This window comes from Cricetulus griseus, assembly GCF_003668045.3.
Source record: "Cricetulus griseus strain 17A/GY chromosome 1 unlocalized genomic scaffold, alternate assembly CriGri-PICRH-1.0 chr1_1, whole genome shotgun sequence".
Lineage (NCBI taxonomy): Eukaryota > Metazoa > Chordata > Mammalia > Rodentia > Cricetidae > Cricetulus > Cricetulus griseus.
In genome coordinates this window covers 106,985,144-107,011,602 of record NW_023276807.1, presented here as the reverse complement: position 1 = coordinate 107,011,602, position 26,459 = coordinate 106,985,144, and the positions used below count along the sequence as shown (strand labels likewise).

Here is a 26,459-nt window from a genome sequence, read left to right as displayed (position 1 = left end):
AATAGATTACCTAAATGTGACACACTGTGTGTCTCTAAACTCCAAAGTTGGTCTAAAAAAACAAAAACAAAAAAATCATTCTATATTTTAAACTGACACCCAACAGGAAAGAATGGGCAGAGCCAGTGGTCTGTGATGTGTCTGGAGAGCTGTGGACTGTGTAGACTAATGCTCCATCACTGCTTTAATATGAACATGGCTTCTTTTCCTTTCAACCAGAGAACCATGACACTGAGGACCAAGGTGAGGGATAGCAAATATACAGAGAGCATGAAGTTGTCACAGAGTAGACATCACCAATCTCACACTTCAAAACCACAAAGGGCTTCTACATTATGACATCACACATTAGGCAGCATCTTTCAAGTAGTAAGTGCTCAATTCTATCAGGTGACTTAACCCTGTAAAGTTTCCATTGGAATTAGGAAGACTTACAGATGAGCAAACCAGAGACCTGTTACTCCGTTTTCTCACTGCAGATGGAGCAAGCAGTTGCATAAAACCTGTCATAAGCTGTCAGTGAGTCAACATAGCAACAGGCAGGGAACTTCAAGAAGAAACTGAGATTCCACAGACAAAACACATTTTATCGATATCATTTAAAAATTAAGAGTGGGAAATAAAGCTCTATCTTTGAGATTTGGGCTACAGAGAAAGTGTGAACTCAAGTATCATTCAGATATAATTTCTACTAACTCTAAGGATGCTTCACTTTGACCATTCAATACTAAGAATACAATGGAAGATCTATTTTGTCCCTACTTGGTCAACAACAGCAGAGTGCCTGCCACAGGCCAGGCATTGTGTTGGAGCCGGGATACAATGGGAGAACATGCACCCACTCAGCCTTGATCTGAAAGCACTTATACTTGAGTGGGAGGGATAACCCTACTTATACTGAGTAGGGTTAATAAGCTAATATGAAACCCACACAACCAAGGGAGTTCTCACATTAGGCAATGACTGCAGGGACTAGGAGGGAGCTGGACCAGTGAATAGATTGCACAAAAAATGTTAAGTAGACAGGGATGGATGGTAGAAGATCCAAGGTGTCTCTCCAGTTCCTGTCTGAACGCCTTCAGTAATATTGTGTCAACAGTGCAACAGAATGGGGGCCAGGAAGAAGACAGAGGAAGCACAGTGCCACATATCCTAAGCATACAGCTCACCCTACTCTGGCCCTCAAGACCTTCTATAGGTTTCATTTTCTCAGCTGACTACCAGAAAGTGCATCTAAGCAATCAAGTACAATTAGTCTCTCCCTGATGTCAGTCCTTACACCTTCTAAAAGAAAGTGACCTCTAAAGAAACACAGCTATCTAAAAATAATATACTAGAAGTGGTCCTAAAGCTTCTGGAAAAATTCCTGGCTGGTATGCAATGACACTTCCTCAAAACATTTGTTTGTAACACTATTGGCAAGAGATAAGTGGTACTAACCAACAAAGAAAAGGCCATCCTACCAAAGGTTGTGGTCATCTTTTGTTTTGCAATTTAAAAAAAAAAAAAACAAACAAACACCTTTAACTGCCAAGGTTCCTGACAAAATACAACAATCTGATTCATCGTATCATAAACTGACTAATTTAAGGGTTGGAAGTGCATCTTATAACACCACCAGCAAACGCAATAAAATTAATGTACACAAAACCTGTACCACCGGGTAAAAGAAGGAAAGACAGGTTTCTTTTTGGCAATCTCCATGTATTTTTGAAAATGGTAAAATAACTTATTTTTCTCTAGCATATAAAGAGTTACAGTCAGCAGCAACACATTTAAAAAATGCTACTCACTGGCAAAATCCCCTCCCCCAGCCCAATGAGGCCTTTTCTCTAGTGAGAATTATTGATTTGTAGGCAGCAGTGAGCGCTCACAAAACTAAACCTTACAGCTGAAGCAACAGCCGCTGCTGCCGCCGATACAAAAGCTTTTGTGGAGAAAAGGTGGTGTCTGAGATCAAGAGGGTGAAATACCAAGTAGCAAAAATGAATCCTCTAAGAACTATCAAACCAAACAAAAAATAAAATTAGATATAAATTCACGTTTTAGACTGTGGTCAATTGAGGTCTAGACAAAACCCTATGTTTGTTCACTGCCTAGTCTCCAGTCTGCTCCAAGTTTGAAAAGGTAATTGAACACAGTCTATAATTACTGGATTAGACACAGATGGGCTCTGTACATTTCAGGGGGAAAAAAAGCACTGTTTTGATTCATTTTATGATTGCCTGTAAGGTCAGACTTTTCAGAATGTACTTTCATCTGTTAAATGGTTTCTCAAGCTCCCAAGGGAAGATCTTCAGTAACTGTGCTGTTTTAAGCAATTTGGGCCCATCAGATCCTGTCTTTGAATGTAACTAGCTGCCCATTTTCTAGTATTAGAAACCTGCATGTAGGTTAATTGCTACATCTCTTACATATTTTCTGAAGTTGCAGTTTTGGGGGAAAATTCAAAGACTGTGACACTTTCTGGCAGGAATTGTCTTATGATGAAGATTTTTCACATACAAATGTAACAATTTGATAAATGAGTTGGTGTCACTCGAAGTCCATGAAAAATACCTCTTAAATGACTCAAGTGAAGAATAAAAAAAGCAAACATTCTTCTGGACACAAGTTATTAACAACATCGATGTAGTCTATCTTCCAGCCGGACAACTTCGAAAGCAAAGCAAATTCTTGAACAAACCCCTGTGTATGGTTCTTTAGAACAGTGGGTGACTAGGAATTTTTGTCTGTGCTAAATAAAACAAAACAAACAAAACTACTTCCTAGTCTAAAAGGGACCCTCCCCTTACAAACATAGCACTCTTTATCCTGAAGGACAACCATGAAGTCATCACACAGCACCGCATAAACCCTTAGAGAGCACAATCGAATGCAGAGGTTCCAGGTCTTTGTAGAAATCTGCATGGACTTCCAGCCCTGGCTGAAATGCCATTGCCTTTGCTTGGTGTTCTGAAACACAGACACAGGCTTCTCAGGCTAACATCTTGGACAAGGGGTTCCCAACCCTATCAGACAATGCTGGGGAAAACAGCTAGAGATTGAGGGTCACCTTGTAGCCAGTCTAAGCATTCCTGGTGGCTTTCCCATCCATATCATGACACTACAAGCATCTTTTATTTTTTTCATTCTCCACTCCAATTACAGCTTCATTTTCTATTCCCCAAATTCACTTCTGTTGTAATACTGACAGTAAAAATGCCCTAAGACCAGAAAAATGAAAATAGAAAGTATAGAATGTGGAATAGTTTTAAAAGGTTTACATTTTAGGAAACTGGTTTTGTGTGTTCAGTTTTTAGAGCAAGGGGAATTTATGGTCATGGAATAAATCCTAAGTTGCTATTCTTTTAGGCTAAAAACAGAAGAAAAAAAAAAAAAACTCACAGCCACATTTGGCAGTTTCACCAACACTGCTGGTAAGACACACAAATGTGATTAATAGTCACTTCTTGCCACAAAATCAGAAAGTTTCTAAGGCACAGAGATAATAGGTGTTTTAACAAGACTGATTTGAACCGAGGCACATTTTACAGAGGTGTTTCTATTGCTACCGATGGCACATTCCTGCCTCTAAAAGAAGTCAATTGCAAGTATTATGATCTTGCATGGACCCAGGAAGTGACTCTAAAGTTAAACCCACTATAATTCATAGAACCCAGGAAGTTGCTCTAAAATTAAATCCACCATAAGTTATATCTTCATAGAAAATGAACAACTACCCCGATTTCCCATTTCACATGTATGGAGATTTTCTCATATTGATTTGCTCAGTGTAAGAACGAGCTGTACTGAATGACTAGAAGCAGAGTAGCATGTAACTGCTGTAGAAAATCATTCCCAATTTCCGCCCTTGCTTTCTGTAAGGCTCATGCTCAAACCAAGATAGGATCAGAATAAGGCATTTGTACAAAACCATGACAGAACTTTGGCCTTGTGATTGTGCTGTTTTTATGCTTTCTTCATGCGCTGCACATAAAGTGAACAAAGCAAGCCAACTGGCATGGAGAAACTGCCAAGGGAAGAGAGTTTCTTTAGGTCAGCCTACATGTGAATTTCAATATGTGCTTCACAAAACGGACTACCAAAAGTCACATCTTAATGCAGATTATGAGCACACAGCTTCCTTATGTCAGTGTTGAGGACTTAAAGATTGTTTTTAATTCCTTTCTCATCACCTCCGTCTCCCTTTCCCTTAACTTCACCCAAAGGCACAGAAAGCAGGTCTTTATATTACATCAACACTGGCTTAGGGCTGAGCAGCTGCAGCTCACAGCCTCGCTGGCCTTGGACAAATGCATTCTATCTGCTAACTCTCCTGCTCCAGATAAACTGAGCTAAGTCATGAAGCTTGCTGTAAGAAACAAAAGGAAGCTTGGAGAGATGTTTCGTCTTTCTCAGAAAAGACCTTTCTCTTTTTAAACAATTTACATGATGTTTTATGGTTCTTTTAGAAGAGAATTATAGTAAGTGGCACTCCAAGTGGGCTGTGTGAACCCACAAACCACTCCTCATAAAAACTGCTATAATTTTCCAAGACAGGGACAATAAAATACCCTACATCAGCCAAAGCTTAATCACAGTGTGACCACAGTAACAAACACATCATTTTCATGAAAATTAAGTAAGATAAACCTGACAAAAAGATGACAAAGACAAGTTCCACCAGAACTCCTCAACCTTCTTAGCACACACTATTCAGACTGTCCCTCCAAGTCCTAAGAGGCTTAAAGGACAGGTGGAAATCTAGTGCCCAAGCTTTCAAATAAACTGCACCTAAGATCAGGCAGGAAATGTAACCACAGATGTGCCTCAAAGAGCACTTTAAATAAGATAACCTAGCTACAACTATTAACTTCTTCCTTTCTAATCCAACTCATGAATGGTTCTAATGAAAATTTCAAGAGATGCAGTACCCATTTCAGACCACTAGGGACCAATAAGTGCCTTCCATTTCTCGATTTGTAACTGAGTAGTGAAGAGACCCAAGAACTCATATCCTGGGGAAGGAAAACACAGTCCCTTTCTTAACACACCGACTTCACTATCTGCAAAAGAGCTGCAAAGATACAAATGCTATGTGGAGAAGAGTAAGGACAAAATGAGGTGGTTGAGAGATGGCAGCATGTGAGTCTCACAATACAAGCAAGATACCATCACCTGCTCTGAGAACTTCATGCTTTCCTTTGCCCTGTGTTAGGATTAAGTTTGAGAACTGAAAAATCAATTCTTAAAGCTGTGCTTCTTTGAGGGGTCGAAGACACTGCAAACTACAAGACACAGAAGAAAATAAAGCCTGCCTAATACAATTCCCTTAGCTGATCACAGCAGCTTGTTGCTCAGTCAAGCGTAATACTAAAATTAGGATCTGTGAGCAAGCCAAAATATCTATAAATGAGTATCATTTACAGAGTTATCTTATGATGCAGTAAGAATGGCAAAGCAAAACAGAATTTTCTACTTAAATCTGCTAATAATTATGAATTCTGGTTAGAGAGAACTATCCAAAATATTTGTATTAGTCCTTAATAACAAGACATTGGAAGAAAATTGGGATGAAACAGTATAAAGACTAAGGGAAAAAAACAATAATACAACCCCTTAATGATACATTTTATCGCCTTTTAGAGTTTTAAGATAAAATTGGGTGGCTCTTTCTAGAGCAACAAATCATACTGAATTTATTTTTTGTATATAGCTCAAAGTTCCAAGTCTTTCCAAAAGGGTTCAGTTAATCAATGTTTTCACTTCCAGGAGAACCTGGCAGATTGAATTACATTGTGAAGACAACACACACACACACACACACACACACACACACACACACACACACAAATCCATTCTCCATACACACAAAACAGCCATTCTACACACACACACACACACACACACCATACACATCCATATACATATAGAACAGTCACACTAAGTAGCAAGCCAATAATGAGAATCCATTATTTTTGAAGCAAAATACATTTTTGTATTATAAAACATACTGTGTTTTGTTTTGTTTTTGTAGATAGTCTAGCAAGCCTTTATGTTTACTAAAAATGTCTCCGATATACTTAAGGCCCCAAATCAGAGCTTTCAAAATTCAATCTGCAGAGGAAAAAAAATACTACAACAACAACAACAAAATCCTGATTCCCCAAAGAAGACTGTGCACACAATATATAGTTCCAAGATAAATAAGTGTACCCAAGGCCCCAAAGTTCTGTCCAGTGTAACCAGACACCATTCAGAAAACTTAAGATGTTACATTTAAATTTTGCATTAGCCTAAATACAACAATGAAGAGTTTATCTAATCATGCAAAAAGATCTGAAGACTTTATGATGTCACAAAGTATGTTTCACCTCATGGCATAGGACAGAACTCACCCACCCATATAACACACACTTACTCTACCCAAGCCCACTGCCCTTGCTTACACTCTGGCCTTACAGAGTGCAAGGGCTAAGGCCTCTTAAGCATAAAAGTTCACTGCATCTCTTTTACTCCTGGCCAGGTTTCCTCTAGGTCCCCTTCACTGGCATTTCTCTGGCCCCACAGTGTGGGGTATGGGCCGATCTGCATGGCTGGCTCTACAGACATATTATGAAGCCTTTACAATTGACCACACAAACACAATACCACAATGTAGGTCAGCTTGTGTGCTCAAATGCCAAAGCAAAGCTTACATGGGAGGAAACTACAGACATAAATCTGCCAGGGTAGAATTCCACCCAATGATCCTAAAATTATTTCAAGGAATCAATCTCCAAGAATGCATCATGAAATCAGAAGAGCTGGGCTAAGCTTTGGGATTGGGGAGGGGGTGGAGAAAATGAAAGGCTTTAGAAGAGGCAGCAAAGGTCTCACCAGTCATTATATCATTGAGAAGGCTCAAACTACAGATGAAGCTAGATACTGAAGATTGTAGAACGGGTATTTAAAATTATTAACTGATCAAAAATTTGTAGTTGTCATTAAAAAAAATACAACTTAGCAATTCAGTTCAGAAGGAAGACTATCCCCAGGAACATACACATCTGTTTAATATTACAAGCCAACTGTCAACATCCTAAGTGAAGTTTTAATTTAATATTTTTTCTTTCTTGATGTTTTACCTTTAATCAATGCCTCATGAGAGTATCAACTTTCTATAAGAAACTGTTAAATATAAAGAAATGTTATTGTAGCATGTTTATAAAATCATAGTTCGAGAACTTTTTATTTTTCCAAAGCCTGACCACAACTTAATTATCTGCAGGACATTCCAGGCTCACAATTGCAAGCTCCAGTTCCCAAGCAATTTTAAACAATATCTACTGTACAGGACAGAGGGTACACAAAAGACCGCAACATGCTTATATTTCCAAAAGTCAGCATTAGGCCCTTTCGACATGGTTTTTATTTTCATTAAGCAATATTTGTTTCCTCACTAATCATTAAATGGTTTTCATCACCAGCGCCTTCTTTCCTTTCACATGTCAGCTGTTAGCATCAGTGTTTGTGTTCATAATAAATAAAAAAGTGACCCACCCAGTTACTGAAAAATGAACACACACGATGCCAGGCTCAATGAGTGTTAGGGATTCAACAACATATTCACACTCTGAATACCATTCTATTTTAATCTAGGCTCAAAAAAGGACCAAAATTTAATGGACTTGGTTCTATATTCCCCTTAAAATCTGATTCCAGATTCATGCTGCTCATGTTATTGTGGGCACACAGATCCAGTCAGTGGTTCAAGACATCGACTTGGGAAAACGGAAGAGGAGTAAGACAGCAAATTCAGATTCCAGACCCTGATGGAGAAGACTCAAAACTACTGCCAATTTCTACAGATGGATGAGGAAAGTAGTCTGGATTGAAGTACTACACCACAAACTGCCCAATGCAGGCAACTAATGGAGCATGCCAGTTTTAGGAAAGATTGTGAGGAAGGAAATTGAAAAGGGAAGGAGAGAAGGAAGGAGGGCAGGAAAGAAGACAGGAAACTATACATTATGATGCATTAGGAACAACCAAAAATATGCAAAATGTAGAAGAAACAAAAGAAAGTCACATCTAAGTTGGAAGTCAAACTGATAACCAGCAGAAAAAAAAAAAAAAACCCAATGATGTGAAAAGCCTTCAAGGTGTCAGTCACTTGCACAGTTGCACAGGAAGCCCAGTTTTTAAAGAAACAAATATATTTAAGTCCACTAAGCTATGTCTACACTTAGATTGGTGGGCCAGTGCAGAGAGACAGGAATGTACATATGCAGAGCGGCCCACATCTACTGTTTAGGTTGAGTACTTTCGAAGCCCTTTGCTTAATCCCCTCAATTAAAAATTACTTTCTTCACCTATTACTAAGGATACCCTCCAGGAACAGAGGATCTCTGCCATTATCCTTAGACTGTAAGCCATCTTCAGTGACACCACCTTCATCAAGAACTAACCTACCCCACATGCCTGCCTTCTCCAGAGCTGAGGCTTTGAGTTTCCTACACTCTGATGACCTCTTAAATGTCTTTCCCTACGATTCACCTCAGAGCCTTTTCTTCCTTCACTCTCCAACGTTTCAGTCTCCATCTACACTCATGTCACCTGGGTCTTTGTCCCCAGCACTGAAACCAGTCTTGCAGTACACTTCTGTCTTTGCAGCTACCTGTTCAATGTGTCACTTAATTGTTAGACATGTACCTCAGATAATAGCACAAAATATAATTACACACTTAGTCACTTTTAACTCAACCAAGCCTCAATGGAATCTTTAACATTGTCATCTCCTATATCTAATGGAGTTTACTTCCTGTCATACATGTCTTGACTGTCTTCTGTCCCTCCAGTTATGGATTTAATTCAAGCCTCTATTGAGTCTGCCTAGATCTGCTACTGTGACAACTGACTATGTCATCATCCTGGCTGCCACCCTGACCCACGAGTGGCAGCAGATAAGCTTTCTAACTCTATCTGACCGAATCAGTCCCCTGATATTTCACAGAGCCTTCAGGAGAAAGCTGTTCCTTTCACAATTGGGGGAACCCTGTTATACCCTTGAAGGTCAAGCTAAAAAGTTAGCTCTCCTGTGTGAGCACTTCACTTCTACTTCTGCCATCTGCCACTGTGGTGACAGCACTTATAACAACAGGCTTCCATTAAGTACTTTAATGCCTGCCTGACTCTTCATTAGACTTGGGGTTCTTAAGATCAGAGATGATCTTACTCATGTTTGTCTACCAGATGTACAGTGGATGCTCAAAAGTAAGGGAAGACCTGGTTCTCAGAGGCACTCTCAGTATGGAGTGAATTACCAATGTATTTAACATGGAGTGAGGGAGCACAACTTTGAATGCAAAACAGCTCTTTGGGGTCACCATTATGCACTGCTCCTTCTGAAGGGCTCTTACATTTCCTTTGGAAACCTCCTCCCCAGCACTCAGCAGTGATACTCTGCAGCTGAAGAGCTGTGAGCTAAGAGGTCCACATACACATACTATCCATTTCCTCTTACTCAATTAGCTGAGCCCCAGCATCTGTATGGGTGCTACAAGGACACAGTGCTCTTGTTTGGCTACCACAAAGCAAGGGCTTTAAGAAGGTGCCAAAGCTAATTTTGTGTTTTTAAGGTGAACAAAAAGGGCCATGGTGACAGGCATGGTGGTATATGCCTTTAATCCCAGCACTTAGGAGGAAAAGGCAGACAGATCTCTGTGAATTTGAGGCTAGCCTAGTCTACATAGTGAGTTCCAGGACTGCTAGGACTACATAAAAAGAACATATCTCAAAAAAAAGTTCATGTGATCTGAAAAAGTATAGAAACAAACAAAAATGATGGCAAAGAAGAACCAATGCTGAAAGGCAGACTAGAGGGAATAAAGGAAACTCGCCATTTGGTGATATTGTTAGGTCAGCTGAATCCAGCCATTTGGTAATATCAATCCATAATTTTTTTTGATCATCTAAGCTAATCTGCATTGGGGTCTCTGACTCCTGATAATAAAAGTTGGTATTTGTGAGAAGAAAATCAAGGTACATACTAGGGGAAAACTATATATATATATACTGGGGTAGCAAAAACACTGAGTAGATCCCAGATCAAACCTGACAAGATGGGGAAGTGGGGGCGACGATGACACACCACAGCTAACAGCACACTCCAAATAGGAGAAAGAGATTGCAATAGAAAGCCTTCCATTGATGACAGTGTTTATCAGGCCTTTGTAGAGTTTCACTTTAGTAGAATTATGAAAAGAACTAAGTTTTATCAAGAGTTGGAAAAATAATTAAAAACAAATACAAATGATTGCTTCTTTAAACAACAACAAAAAATGGCTTTGGGTAGAACAGGAGAGGCCTCTGAGAAGCGCCCCCTGGAGGCAGTCTGATGTGCTGGAGGGCTACTTACTATTGAGGACAGAACTAAACTGCTCTCCAGTCTCCCAGAAAGGATGATTGAAAACTGATTTAAATTTCACTCTGAACACCAAGGCAGGTAATAGGGACAAACTGCAGGAAGAACTGCTGTGGGTGGAAAAGCAAAAGGAAAATGGGCTTATGTGGCTTTAAGAGGGGAACTTATCTCTGCTGGTTTAAACAATAATTATCTGGGGAGTACCTTTTAGTCATCTATTCTAGAACCATATAAGGAAACCTTACTATAGTCCAGACTCTGTGCTAGGCTTTAGCTTTAAAAGGGAGGACCCATTAGATATTGACATCCTTTTTCTTTCCTCTCTCTCTCTCTCTCTCTCTCTCTCTCTCTCTCTCTCTCTCTTTGATTCTCAGTGTAGCTTTGGAGCCTGTCCTGGTACTCACTCTTGTAGACCAGGCTGGTCTCAAACTCACAGAGATCCGCCTGCCTCTGCCTCCCAAGTGCTGGGATTAAAGGAGTGCACCACCACCACCTGGATTAAACATCCGTTTACATCCTCTTAACAGGAAGAGAAATGTGAAGATGGAGTCCTAACTTCTCCCTGTTCATCTACTATGGCCTAAAGTAAATAATAAGATGCAGGATTCACAAATACCATTTTTCTAGTTTCATCTGGAAAGTTAAATCTTATATGATCAATAAATAACATAAAGCAGTAATAAAAAAAAAGAAGGTGCCACAGACCATAGAGTTCTTCACTTAATAAATAAAGCAGGCAGCAATGGGTTCGAACTCAGGAGACCAGTGTAGGTATTAGTACATTTGAGAAAGGGGAGGAGAGTGAGTGGTCCAGGCAGGAGAAAAAGCTGCATCATGCAGGTGGTGAGAAGGAAGATGGGGTTATGAAAGGGTAGTTTGGCTGAAGCTGTAGGACCATCAGAGAAGCATGGGGCTCAACACTGGAAGGACACAGCTTGTTTTGAAAAACCTTCTAGATACCAGCTAAGTGAAAGCTGTGGGAAATGGGAAATACTGGAGGGTTTTGAAGAGGGAGGAGGGGAGGGAAGGAGGGAGGGATGGAAGCAGGGAGGCAGGGAAGATGAAAATGACCAGACTCCAGAGAGATGAAGGGACCAATTCCACAGGTTCAAGCTCCAGGTGGCCAGGGTCTGAACCCACATGGCCACAATGAAATGGACATGAGAGAAAATACTGTGGCTATTCACATCTTTCACTTCCAGCTATGTGCTGAACCTGTGCTCTATGCTGTAAGGGAAGTGGGACAAAGGGCCTGCCTGTCCTCTGGGGCCTGGTCACTAAGCAGACAGGGATGGCCAGGAAAGAGGGAAATAAGTGAAACAACATTTGTAGTTGTTTCACTGAGGACAGCTGGCTCCTAGATATTTATAGGAGCTACAACAATGTCAAAACGCCAAAGTGTAAACAGAAAAGGCTGTCCTCCAAGACACCCTGTCCTGTGCCTCACAGCAGATGACGCTATGCCGCTGTCAGTGAAATGGTCCAGAGGCAAACCCTGAACTCACAAGACCGCACCAAGCAATGAGCATCAAGACATTCTTAAACAAGAGAGGGGGCCTGTTTGGGGACCGAGATGTTTCCAGATTTTACCTTCTGACATAACTGAGGCATGGCTGCAGACTTCCAATTGCTTACTCACAGACATGTATTTAGAAGCTTTTAGAAAATTCGTCACCTTATCTTCATATCTCTTTCTTCCCTTCCTACCCTTAATTTTGATTTCACTTCCTCTTTGTCACTGCTTGTTTACAAATCACAACCTATATCTGGAGTCAATTAAGTCTACGAAGTACCCCACCACACCTTCATCTGGGGAGTCATTTATATATTTTTTTTTCTTATTTAGGAGGTAGAGCTAAAAGCTGTAACTCCAAAAGTTTCCAATCAACCATCACATGCTATTCTTTGGAGAGGTATGCTTTTCTCCACTGTTAAGGTGACATCAAACTATACATTCAGCAGGAATATTTCCTTTCTACCTATATAAAGACCAACTGTGCTTCAGGAATTCACTCACAAAAACCAGCGTCACATATAGATGATAAATGCTTAATGGCAATGGCATTAAAAATCTTTCTTCCATTCAAAATTAAATGCAATTTCCTTATTACTTTAATGGAATCCCTTAGAGATGAAGTATTTAACTAGTCTCTTTCACATCAAGTATTCACTGTGAACACTCTTAACAGTAGGTGTGTGAACTGTCCACTGACAGAATGAAAACACACTTTCACTGAAACAAAAACTGGAGAAGGCCACAGCAGCTTGATTTGGAATCTGATAATGGCTTACAGATTCCATTTCAGCTCAGATTTACAGTCAGTGTGCCATGGAGCCATTTACCACCTCTAACCTTTCAGGTTGTATTTGGAAGAAAAGTATGAACTGCCACATCACTGAGAAAAAGCACAGTGAAGCCAAAAGTACTTGACTTTTCTTCTGCAATGTTGAGCTAGAAAAGAAGGGAGGAAAACAGAGATCAAACAAAACTCACCTCAAAGAGAGAGACAGAGATGAATTGTTCAAAGTGCTAGTCACAGGGTTTCCCCTTGTCATTGTCTTCCAGCATCACCTTGAGTAGGACTGTAATGCAGCACTGAGACATAGCTGGCTGGCTGGTATCACCCTACTGACTAAATCCATCCTGATATACAAGATGTTTGACATACACAGGGAAGGATCTAGGTGGTAAGCAGATACCTAATGGAGTCACGGGCTATGGATGCAAACCCAGTACCCAGGTATGATGGGGAATGTACTGTGTATGTTTATCTTATTGATTGTTAAATAAAGTTCTGTTTGGCTAATGAAACAGCAAGTTGGACAGGACTAGGAGTCAAAGAGGATTCTGGGAAATGTACTAGAGAAATGGTGATCCAGGCAGGAAGTGACATAGCAAGGAGACTCATATTTAAACAAGGAGAAACAGAAAGTGCCCTCTTTCCCCTCGGCTCCTCCTCCAGCGGTGCAATGTGATCCACTGGCAAGGGAGGGTGCCAGCAGAAGGCATCCTCTATAAGATAAGTCTTATAAAATATATAGATTTATGATAATTAAGACTGAGCTAACAGATGAGAAATCCTAGTCATTGGCCAAGCAGCATTTGAACCTAATACAAGTTTCTGTGTATTAATTTGGGCCCTAACTCAGGCGGGCGGCTGGCGTAGAGCACACATGGGGCTTGGTGGCTTTTGGTGGAAAGATTTATCGTAATACAGGTACCAAACCAACTCCTCTCATTCAAACTTCCAATATCTCTCTGGAACCTCTCCCCGCTAACTTCCACCAAAAGTCAGGGGGCAAGGGCATCCTGGCATGCTATCCACTAAGATCAGCATCCTGGACAAAGGTAGCAGGGCTAGGCAGAGTGGATCCCAAAGGCCAAAGACTATATGGAAAATCCCTGACCTACACATCCTCCTCCTGAGTAAGCTAAGGTTTACTCAGTCCAAGCTGACACCCTGAGCGTCCACCTTGGAGTCTGTAATCATTCCTAGCCTGTCTCTCTTCTCTTCATTCTCATTTGTGGAAAATGCACTAGTCTTTAAGAGATCTACTCAAGTCACCTCTTCCCCAAAGCTGTTTTCAACTTCACCCAGAAATAATCTCTTGTCCCCAAATCCTCAAAGTTCCCCTGTCAAGGGTTCCTAATCACTTATAGGCACCTTGAAAGTTTACCTGAGACGGTTTTGACTTTCTGACACAGAGTCTCTGTGTACACTTGTTTACTATATGTTCCCATCAGACCAAAGTACATGAGAACTCATCTCTTCTCTCTGCTGGGTTCGCAGGGCCAAAACCATGAGTGTGGCCCACCAGGGACGCTTGATAATCAATGATTAAATAAATGTTTCCTTCCAGATTCTAGGAAATTGATGGTTTTCTTAACCTTATCTCAGAACCTTATCTCAGTAAGTAGACTCCTTACTCTTAATGCACAGTCAAGTGTCTCCTAAAGCAAAGCCCTGAGCAGTAGTCAGCTTCCTCCCCCGCATTAGGGTCCTTCCCTGGACAATGTCCATACCCAATGGCAAAATTACAGGTCCCTTGCTTCACTAGGCAATTCTAAAAAAAAAAAACCTCAACATCTAGCATGCTTCATGAAAAGCAGAATCATATTTTCTCATGCCTATGCCCTATAAACTGAGTTTACTTTTCCTATTCCCCCAGAGCACACATCAACATCATTATAATAAGAAATAAATCAACCACTAGACAACTGTTTTTTTAAAAGAGCCAGTGAGGAAGACAAAACAGGAGAGGGAATGAGGAGTCTAAAGACCCCTCCTCACCAAAGCATGGTTCAGCAGTAGTAGTTTCATCTGCCCCCCCCCAAACTAGTCAAGTACTTTCAAATCCATGTGACTTATAGGCCAAATTGCTCCTAATAGCCACAGATGATGTGACAGCACATCAAGGAGCAGAGCCTAGAGGCCCATAGGGCTCATTCAATGCCATGGAGTGCAGCTCCACCAGGAAAAACTGTACACCTGAGAGCCGGCAAGTGCGGCAGGCCAGCCAGGGCTGAGGAGCCCTCTCATCACTCTTCCCATCTCCAGTGCTTGGGACTACATCCAGGGAGGTGGCCCTACCTTCTGAACCTCATTTTCTTCACAGTATTGGGCCTACCTTGCAGGACAGTCAATGACAGTTGCTACACAAGGCCAGGTAGGATATGACAACAGTTACTGTTAAGACTTATTGTTTTTACAATGACAGCCAAGAAGCTAAGAGGTCAGTGCAACATTTGTGGCTGATTTTCTTGGACAGGTTAAGAGAATCTGAACTGAACTCTGAGCTACAGAAAAGTTACTCTCCCTTTACAAAAGGCTTTACCACACACATCCCTCAAATAGAGGCCCCCTCCACAGCACACTTAATACATGCGTGCATAGCATACTGCTTACCCATGACATTTTTTTAAGATTTTATTTATTTATTGTGTATACAACATTCTGCTTCCATATATATCTGCACATCAGAAGAGGGCACCAGATCTCATAATGGATGGTTTTGAGCCACCATGTGGTTGCTGGGAATTGAACTCAGGACCTCTGGAAGAGCAGTTGGTACTCTTTACCTCTGAGCCATCTCTCCAGCCCCAGTTTTCTAATCAAAAGCTTTTAATTCTCCCCCAAATCCTACCACAAGTATCTCATCTTCTAGGCGCTTCACTTCTGATTTGCTTTCCATACAATAGTAGTGTGTGTTCATTAACAAAGTTCTGAATGACAGGAGCAGAAACAAGGTTGCACACAGTCCATCACTCAAGTATCAATGGCCTCGTTACTATGGTTAGACCAGCTTGTTGTTATCTCCATACTTGGAGCATGGAGGTTTTGTTGTCAGTTTTACCTCTTAGGACAGAGTAGGACAGTGACAGTGAAGGACTTCTTCCTGTGCCCTGACACAACTCTTTGGCATGCCATGTTTGCCTAATAACCCCCATGCTGATCAGGGCCATCATCATTACGTCATCAATGTTGCTGCAAACTCAAAAAGACACCTCCACCTCTAGAAGCAAGGTAAGTCAGCATTCATTTCCCATTTTCCTCTATTTTGCTTTAATAACTAAATCTCTAGTCCATTCAGAGTGTACATACACTAAAACAGAGGTGTGAGAAGTTCTACATGTCTCCTTAAAAGCATGGATAGCTTTGAAACACAGTCCCATGCTTAAAGGCCGATGAACAAGTCACATCACATGCATGTGTTAGAGCTAGGCTTTGGCATGCTTTGTACCGTAGAAGGCCAGCGCTCCGACTCTACCAACACACCTTCCTGTTGATTCAAAAGTCAATTACCTGTCCTCACATCTGTCTTCCTAGATGAATTTTGCGACTACTTTCATGCTCTTCTCAGAAAAGTTCTGTTAGGATTCGGTTGGAAACTGCACCAGACTTACAAGCTAATTTAGATCACCTCATCTCTCTACAACACTTGCTCTTCCCTCCCAGGTTCACATGTGCATTACAGCATTATAATATACCCAGGTCTGCATCACTATACAACTGGGTCATTTTAAGGTTACCACTGAAAGGTTTTTGTTTGTTTGTTTGTTTGTTTGTTTTGCTATGATTGAAAATGCCTCTGTTTCCAGGATTGGGGTGGGGGGCGCTGGGAAGATGGCTCGGCAGTTAAGAGCACTCTCTGCTCTTCCAGAGGACCCGGGTTCAATTCTCAGCACCCACATGGCATTTCACAACTGTCTATAATTCTAGTTTCAGGGGATATGATACCCTTAAACCAATACACATAAAATAAAAGTTAAACTTAAAAAAAAGAGTTAAAAATGGATTCAGGATCACCTCTAGTGTTTGTACATTTTCATGATCAGGCCACAAACCTCACCCCACCCACTCCCACTTGACTTCAAAGCAGTGGCTACAAGCACACACCGGTCTAGGAAAGCCAGAGTCCTTCCTTCCTGTTACCACAGCATCCATTGTTATGCTGGCCACCCAACCCACTGTACTTGCTCTTTAGGGCTCCACTAGCCAGAGTTTACTATGGCCCAAGCAACATCAAACTGTGGCAATCCTCCTGACACAGCCTCCCAAGAGTTAGAATTAGGGGCTTGAGCGACCATGTCTAGCTACTAGTTGCCACCTTTTCCATATTCACTCAGCACACATAGTAAGTTTTCATGTAACTTCATGTTCTCAAATGACCCAGTATTCATTTTCTTCTTATCAATGTTAGGATATGTACACTTCTTATATGAGAAAAAATAAACATAAAACAAACTAAATTTCTAGTTGTTGTCTTTTAAGGAGCTAGGATAAATCTGAAATAAATTTGGCAAAATATTCTATTGTTTAAAGTGGTGACAAAACAGTATCAATATTTCAATAGATATTCATGTTAAATCAGTTATGAGATATTTCTAATAGATATGCAGCAAAATAAGTTAGTGGTATATAGCAATACATACAAGCACAGAAAAATGCTGACCAACAAAGTGAAATAGAAGAAACAGAACACAAAACAAAAATGGGGGAGGGGCACAGAACAGATGTATAGTTATTGTAGGAGAACTTTATATTCATTTAATTAAGACTCAAGAAAGTTATACATCAAAGTTGTCAAAAACAGCTAATCCCTTTTTCTATTCTGTTTAATGAGCATATACTATTTTTATAATCAGATTTTAAAAACAGTCAACTTCAAAATGTATGCTGATAGTAGCTCATTATGAGAGTACATACCATCATTAAACTTATTTATTAAAAGAAACATGCAAAATGCCAACTTTGAAAAAAGTCATTGTTTCATCTGGATAAAAAAAGTCTGAGCATACAGGGACTTAGGGAAAATGTCTCAAGGCAATGAACAATTGTCATCAAGAAGAATGTTAAAATACACCCTAGGAATTTCAGGACAGAAACTGAACAAACCATGGGACTATCCTACTGCAAAGGCTCCCAAGGACCATCTGCTCACAACCTCTCATTTGGAATAATGGTGCAGACAGTAGGGGTCTGCAGGACCATACAGCTAATTACTGCCTAGAAACAAAAGGACTTCTAACTCAAAATATACACTTTCAATTCCTTTCTTGGTTCTCATGAGTCACAACACCCTGCTGCCTGTCTCTTCTAATTAAACTACAGAAATCTGAGCTGGAGATGCCCCTGAAAAGGCAGAGCTTCATTTTAGTAGTTTTCTTATCACTGACTCTAAATAGGTAGAAACATATTATGAAAGAAAGAAAAAACAGACAGTGAACCTGACTCTTGAGCCCCAGGATGAGAACATTCTGACAAACAGGTATATATTAGACCATAATTTGTAGGAAGTAGCACACACTAGGATCTCCAGACTTAGATAACTTGAAAGCCAGGAAGGAAAATGCTCCCTGTATTTACTGTTTCAACTGTGCTGTAAACTTTCTGTGTGTAAGTTACTGGGTTCATTCAGCAAGTCCATCAGGTTTATGCACTCTCTAAGAGGAGTTTCAAGGTGCCTCTTTTTAAGATAAATTTATTTATTTATTTATTTATTTATTTTGGAACTTTTTGAAACAGGGTCTCACTTCGAAGCCTTGGCTGGCCTGGAACTGACTGTATAGACCAGGCTGGCCCTGACCTCAGAGATCCATCTGCCCCTGCCTTTTGAGGGCTGGGATTAAAAGTTTGCACCACCTCACCTAACCTAAGTGTTTTAATCAAAAGGAGTTTATATTATAGGAATGACTGACATCCATAGACCTCCTTGATCTTTCACCCACCAGAGGGAGCCCATATGGATTTCTACATAATAAACCTCAAGCATCAAGTTCACATGAATTCTAAAACCATATTATTCACAACATAGTCACCATTATACATTGAGCATCATAGTTCAAACCCTTAAAAAGTGAAATACTAAATGAGATAAACCACACAAAGACCTCAGCAGAGCTTCTGCCTAGAGAAGATGCTCAAAAATGAATAGTTTTTGAAAATGTGGGCTTTCCTGAGTGTATGTTACAGTGCTTGCAATAAACCAACAGCCTGGCATAGTCATCTTCCCAGAGATACAGGAGATGGGTTTTAGGACCCTTATGCAAACAAAATCCACAGAAGTTTGAGTCCCTTCCATAAATGCCCCAGGATTTGCCATCTTACATACTTTAAATGCTTACATACTTTAAATAACACAATACAACTGACTGTTAGGTAAATAGTTGTTAGACTGGATTACTCAGAGAAGAGTGACAAGAATAAATATAAGTGCATGCTCATCACACAAGCAGTTTTTAAAAAATTTCAATCCCCAGCTGAATATGCACAGCTTCTATAGGAGAATGCTATGAAGTGGAAGGCCTACTGTATTCTGACTTATAAATTGGTGCAATGCCCTGACACACAAGGTTCTATTCGAAGTGTATAGACAAATCAGTTCTTGATCCTCCAAGATGAAGCCAGGTCCTAGACAGGAAAACAATCTACTAGACAATTTACTAAAATTGTCACAATGGAAGGGATTATTTTAGGTCTATCTTAGTGGGTAACATGGTGAACTACTGGTGATCTGCAAGCTTAAAAAAAACGAGTACTCTCCATTTCAGGCTGTTTTTAGCATACTAAACACAGGTAAGTACCCCTGTATTTCTCTACCACCGAGAGCAAATATTTGACAACGGCAACTTAGAGAAGAAAAAAATATTTCAACTCATAGTTTGAGAGGGTGCTGATCATCACAGTGAAGAAAGGCTGATAGTAGTGACAGCTCCTGTCTATGGCAGAGGGAGCATAAAGCTGCCTGCGTACTTCTTGGTGAATCAAGAAGCAGCAAAATCAGGCCAGAACCAGGACAGAAACCACAAGTCCATGTAATATAAATGTTTCTGGCCCATCAGGTGCTGTGGCTCTTGAGCCCCAAATAAAACACACAGACTCTATACTAATTATGAAGCTGTTGGCCAGTGACTTGGGCTTCTTATTGACTAGCTCTGTCTTAATTATTAATCCATAACTCCTAATCCATGTATTTCCACATGATCTTGGCTTACCAGGGAATGTCGGACCTGCAACTTCTTTGCCTCCTAAGCGTCTCTGCAGAGAAGAGAGCGATTTCCTGTTTGCCCCTGCTTATATACTGATTCTGCCCAGCTATGTCACTTCCTGTCTGGCCAATCACCCAATCAGTGTTTTATTCATTAACCAATAAGAGAAACATATACACAGAAGAACATTCCCCATCAATTCTGCCCTCCAGTGACTCACTTCCTCCCACTAAGCTTCATCTCCTAAAGATTGTACAATCTCTCCAAATACCACCACCAAATATAGACCAAGTTTTCATAGACATGAGCCTGTGGGAGGAGGGAAGTATTTCATACCCAAACCATAACAAATTCATAATCAACAAACTGGAAATGGAGGGGACCAAAAAATGTGACAACAACAAACAGTTTCTGGATGCAAAATGACCAAAACTTAACTCAAACTCAAATGCATAATGAGGTGCTTCTGGCAGCACTCACCACCACTACCAATGTGTGATGTCACTGCAGCGTTGGTTCTAAACACACAGCACTGTGCTTGATGTCACACCACGTGAGATGTCACGCCACGTGATGCCAGCCAGCACTGTCTGAAACACTATGGTTTAAACATAAGACTACCAAGTTAAGAACCTGCAGTGATCCTACAGACAAAGTTTTTTCTCCTCCTGGAGTGATAGTTTCAATACAGAAAACAAAGATTTATAACACAATCACTGCTCAGTATAGAAGTATTAGATAGTGTATCTTTGGATTGTATCTTGTTAGAATGTTTGTTTGTTTGTAAATCCTGCTTGAATAAACAAATTGATTTTCATTTTTAAAATGTTCATTGAATTTTGGCTTCAGGTTAGCATACAATTTCCAACAATTTCTGAAATTGCCCAAAGCATACCTTTTTCCGCCATTTTTTTGTATTATACATTTATATAAAGCAGCATTTTCTGCATTTACAACTTCAAAAATCAAAATATCAATCAACTCTGAGAAATGCTGAAAATGTTCAAGGTTCTTCCATATCAAATACTTAGCATTCTAAGCCTAATTGATGGAAGTTAACATGATCACTTTATTAACAGAGAGCAAACTGGATTTAGCCTGCAGAACAAAGTTTGCACCCTCATCTATGCAATCCAGAACAGCCTCATGTCTAGGGACCCACTCTATTACTCCGTCTCCCGAAAAAAGTAGTTCTTCTCATCCCTGTCTTGTCTCTGCTCCGCTGGCCCTGCTGTGCCTCATTGTCTCCCCTCACACACTTCCCTGCACACTGCTATCTCTTTCTAAGTTTGGTATGATGGTTCTGAACCCTGATGGTCCAATTAAATTACTGCTTTCTATCTGAGGTTTCCATTAATTCTCCCCAGGAGACTTAGGTGTCCTTTATCTGTATTTTCAAAGTTCTCTCTGCCCACACAATGCCTGATACACATCAGATATTCAATCAGGTAATGGAATAAACCAATTACTGAAAAACAAAACTTCAAAAGTTGTAGTCCTCCTAAGTCCTAGGCAAAATCCAGAAGGACAACCCACAGAAAGAGCTCACAACTGACTTCATAAGAATAGTCTCTGGCACTGAGTTATACACACAGGAAACATCAATTGTTATAAACCACAAAGATACAACATTGTGAAATTAAAAGGCCAGTTAGTGGGTTTCTGGACCTTTTAGTTGGTTCCTGAGGGAGAAGAGGGGAAGGCAGAAGAGAAGGCTGGCTAATGACTGTCTCTTTCCTGTGTCCCTGCCCATCCCAGCTTTCCTCAAAGCCACCCTTTACTTCATTTTGCAAAAAGGTTTCTGCAAGGAAAGGATTCAACACACCCCTGTTCTGCTTCTAGCTGTCACATAAGTTGCACAGTTTTCCTCTCTGCTCCCAGAGCCTGGCCCCATCTCCTGCCTCTGCTTCTCTCTGGCTCTTTGCACCTGCTGCTTCCAAAATGTGTTCCCTCACTGAAATCCCTGTTGAACTAGAATTACAGCCAACTTCTGGGTAAAATCTATTTCCAGCCCCTCCAGATAACAATCCAGGTGGTTCCGGCTCAATTACTGGGCTCTAATATTGGGGCCTCTCAGAGGGAAATCAAAGAGGACTGAGGAATTGATGATGGAGAGTTACACTTGTCAGTCACCCCCAAACTAGGCTGTGTCTGCTTCTCCTTAAGAGAAGGCCTGAACCTCATTAATAAAACTAAAGCTACTATTTATAACAGATGCTGGGCTCAGTATAAATCTACATCTGAAATAGTCAAGAGACCTATTTGGGCTGCACATTTTTAGAACTAGAAGGATGCTTGGATAGCCCCAAAAGTGAAAGCCAAGAGATACAGTCAATTAGTACTTATTAATTCAAGAGATATGCACTGCAAACCTATATTCCTGCACTGTTCTAGAAGCTATGGATTCAGTACAGACCAGTTTTCTTTTCTAGGGAGCCCAAGTCATATAAACTAAAAACTATACACAATCTGTTAGCAATGAAAACAACACATTACAAGGAAGAGAAAAAGGATGCCACTTTATACAAAGAGGTCCAGGAAGGCTTCATTTAGTAAATATCTGAGCCACTTGAAGTTAACAGAGAGCAATCTGTGTGGATTCTGGGAGTAGTGTTCCATGTAAAGGAAACAACAGATGCAGACCCTGAGGTAGGAAGGCGCCTGAGAGAACAGCAAAGATGATAAGCAAAGATGACACGATGGCAGCAGAAGAATGCAAGGGGAGCATGTGAGAAGTGAGGACAGAGAGATGATGAGGCCAAATCTCCTTGTTTGGGGACACTCTAAGAACTTTAGGGGGGTACAGAGATGGCTTGGCAGTTAAAAACACTTGCTGTTCTTTCAGAGGACTTGACTTTGGTTCCCAGCACCCACACCAGGCATCTAACAACCACCTGTAATTCCAGTCTTGAGGATCTGACATCCACTTTGGTCTCCATAGGTGTGCATAAACACACACACACACACACACACACACACACACACACACACACACTTAGTAAAATAAATATTTTTAAAAGAACTTTGGGCCAGGCGTTGGTGGTGCACACCTTTAATCCCAGCACTCGGGAGGCAGAGGCAGGCGGATCTCTGTGAGTTCCAGGCCAGTCTGGTCTACAGAGGGAGTGCCAGGATAGGCTCCAAAGCCACAGTGAAACCCTGTCTCGAAAAACAAAAAACAAAAACAAAAACAAATAAAAGAACTTTGGATTTCAGCCAAACCCTGAAGCTAATGAATTCTTAAGGATGGATAGATGAATAATAAACCAACAAATAAAATTTAACTTTCACAAAATCAAGATATAATAAAAAAACCAAAACTTTATTGTTTGCCTAATCTTGGGTGGGGTTCTCAACAACTCAGAATCACTATTAACCTTATGTGGAATTAAAACATCTATGATTTATCAGAAGTGCCTATGATTATCTAGTCTAAGCTCTCAGTTTTGTTAATGTGGTAACTTGGCCTGAGAGGTTGAAGTGACTTCCTGGCAGATCTAGTGTTAACTGAGTTTTCCTAGCTTCCAGTTCTGTGCTACTCAGGAGCTCCTGCTGCTCTGGATATGCAGCTTCTGGGTACTGTGTAGTGGCTACCTTGGTGTCTATAACCTCTATTAAGTTAACAAGGAAGAAGCGCTGCAATCACACAGCATCTCCAGGCCCAGCCCATTCTCAAAGTCATTCAAGACATGCAGGTAAGTTGGAAGCATCTATCCTAATAGACAATGTGCTTGAATAATAATGTGCTCAGTAATGTCAGATGCATCAGGCACCATTAGATATGTATTTGCCCACCACCCTTTGTTTCCATTCCTGAACACAGCACTCCCCTTCCAAAGTTCTGGTGGGGCTTTAATCATAATATCCAAGTCACCTACTGGCCACACTCTGCAATGGACATGTGGCCTAGCCAACTAAAGAACCTTATTCCTGAGAACACAACAAAGGTTTTGGGGTCCAAGTAGGAACAGGTCCACCCCTGGGGTTTTATGGATGAGAGCTACAGAAAGACACACCAAGCCATTAGTTACGTGAGCCAACACACATATTCTGGTTTTGATTGTAATGAAAAATTATAATAGAGTCCACGAAAGCCTGGATAAAGAGAAGTCGGGTATTTATTGGGGAATTACTCACAAATGACAAAGCCCTTGGATGCTGCCATCTACCTTCTGACCACCATCCAAGAGAGTGTAAGAGCTTTCTCCCAGTCCATATGTAGTACCTAAGACCCTGCCCTGAAGGGGCCGTTACATTAAAGACTAATGGCTGAAAGAATCCCCGAAACACTGGGTGGTTTATAAGTTACTATTACTTGTAAACAAAGATTTCAGACTCTCACAGGCACTTGCACACCATTCATCATTTCATCCATCAAGTGACCTTCTAAAGTGGCTATCATTCTTAGAAAAAAAAAAAAACAGGTAATTGAGGTTAAGCAACTTCTTGACCTCACTCAGCCAGAAAGAAATTTAAATCCAAGCCCTTCTGCTCCAAGTCCCATGTACTATGAACTCTCAAGAAGAAAAACACTTTGACATTGAAAAGTCCAAAAACTCTGTTTAAAATTATTATGTGGGGTGGTGTTGAGTGATGATTGAGTGATTAGGAATGCTTACAGCTCTTGCAGACAATTCAAGTTCAGGTCCAAGTATCCAAGTAGGTTGGCTTACAACCACCTGTAACTCTAGCTCCAGGGGATCTGATATCCTCTTCTGGCCTCCCATGGGCACCCCCACATACATGGTGCGCATGCATGCATGCATGCATGCACACACACACCTTTTAAAATTTTAGGTGGATATTTAAGATACAAAACCAGAGGGAGAAAAACCACAGAACTAGCAAAGCAGAGTTGGCTTCTACCTCCAGCTCTAGGACATGGCCTCAGTTGCAAAGACTTGGGACCCCTCACTGCACTTGTCTGAGTGTTGTCTTCCCACTTATAAAGATGATTAGTCTGAACAAGATGAATTCCAGGCCCTTTAAAAGTCTGTTCTGAAAAGTCTAAGTTCTGTTTAGATATGCAATCAATTTTTAACCAGTTGCTGGGTAGAACCTCAAGCAACTTGACATCAAGCCCAGCAGTTGGTAATGGCTCTAAGGGCACAGAATTGAGGGGTTCTGAGCTACAAGATCTATTGGAAAATGAGTGCTGGCTTCTGTGGTACCACAGAAGCAGCATGTAAGAATATATGCGTAGGCTTGACATGTTTGCCATTGCTGACATTTCCCCTTTAACTCAGATGTGCTAGTCTCTTTCTACCCCTGGGGCTGCCTGAACCTTCAAAGAATTGTCATCCCTAAGGCTTTTAAATGAAAATAATTGAAAATGCATTTTCAGCACTTGGGGTGCAGTCCAACTGATAGCAAAGCTCTCTCCCCACAGGGCTTCTAGCTGAACTGTGCTTCTTAACTCTACTGTTTCCAAATCCCCTATTCCTGAGGACTGAAAATCTGTGCAGTGTTAATAATAAACCACCAATTTCAGGAAGGGCCTTCACATACCAAAACTGTGCTGTCCACACACTGAGAGCAACCTCCACAACAGTTTAGCCAGACTGAGGGTAGGGAGTGAGGACACCTTATTTCCCCTTCCTCTCATTTCAAACTGAGACATGCCCCCTTCAATGTAATACAGGGATAATAGGAAATGTGATATATGATATATATGATGAAGTCAATGGAGTTTTGTTGTGCTTTTGTTTTGTTTGTTTGTTTTTGAGACAAGGTTTCTCTGTGTAGCTCCAGATGCCCCGGAACTCACTCTGTAGACCAGGCTGGCCTCGAACTCCCAGATCTGCCTGCCTCTGACTCTCAAGTGCTGGGATTAAAGGCATGTGCCACCATACCAATGGAGTTTTTTAAACTGTTTCAAATAAAAAGGGAGTTCAGCTGAAAGTGGATTTTAAACCCTATGCGCAAGGGGAGGCCCAAACATATACATGAAAAGGGCAAAGGTAGAGAGTGGTGAACGTTGCGACAGGAAGCGAAGGACTGTGGGAACTTTTCACTGGCAGTCAAGTCAGCAGTGACAGCGAACTCACTGCCTCAACTTAGCCATCAACTTCTTACTACATGGATAACCAAGCATCTCTAAGTCTTGCTTGCTACAGTGCTCGGATACACGTCCCTCTTTCCTTATAATAAACCTGTCGCTGCCCCTAGCCAGCTGTCGGCTGCGTGAGACCGACTCCCTCTCTTCACTCGGGGCTTACAAGGCTGGGTCGAGTTTGGAGTTCAGGGTCCCGGGTGCAGATCTGCCCCATCTCCGGCTCGGCGTTTCCATAGCAACCAGCTTACCACTTCGCGAGCCCGGCTGGAGAAGTCTCCCTTGGGCCGAGGGCTTCGGCGGAACAGCTCGTCCCGGCTGCCATCGGCCCCGCCACCCACCGCTACTCCCAGAGCCTTGTTCCGTGTCTTCACCGTCTTGACGCTCGCCCGGAAGAGGAGTGTGATGTCCACCGCCATAGCGACCCACACCGCAGTCAGAAGCCGGTCGGCACACGTCAGCAGCAAGCGACCCCGGCAAGAACCGGGTCGGGGAGGGACGTTCCATTTTTGCACGCCTCCGCCCAGGAA

General features: G+C 41.3%; 1 protein-coding gene across 2 annotated transcripts in view; it reads right to left on the bottom strand.

Annotated features, from left to right (window-relative positions):
* The window catches only part of Stx18 (syntaxin 18), a 103,081-nt gene extending 76,632 nt beyond the window's left edge, over nucleotides 1-26,449 (bottom strand). The window contains exon 1 of one of the 2 annotated variants that reach the window (XM_027387042.2): nucleotides 26,181-26,449. In XM_027387042.2, coding sequence (XP_027242843.1) covers nucleotides 26,181-26,348 — 168 coding nt within the window. In that variant the 5' untranslated portion in view covers nucleotides 26,349-26,449. The remainder of the gene's footprint in view (nucleotides 1-26,180) is intronic. The other variant, XM_035452289.1, reaches the window with a different exon arrangement.
* Between the last annotated feature and the right edge of the window lie 10 nt (nucleotides 26,450-26,459).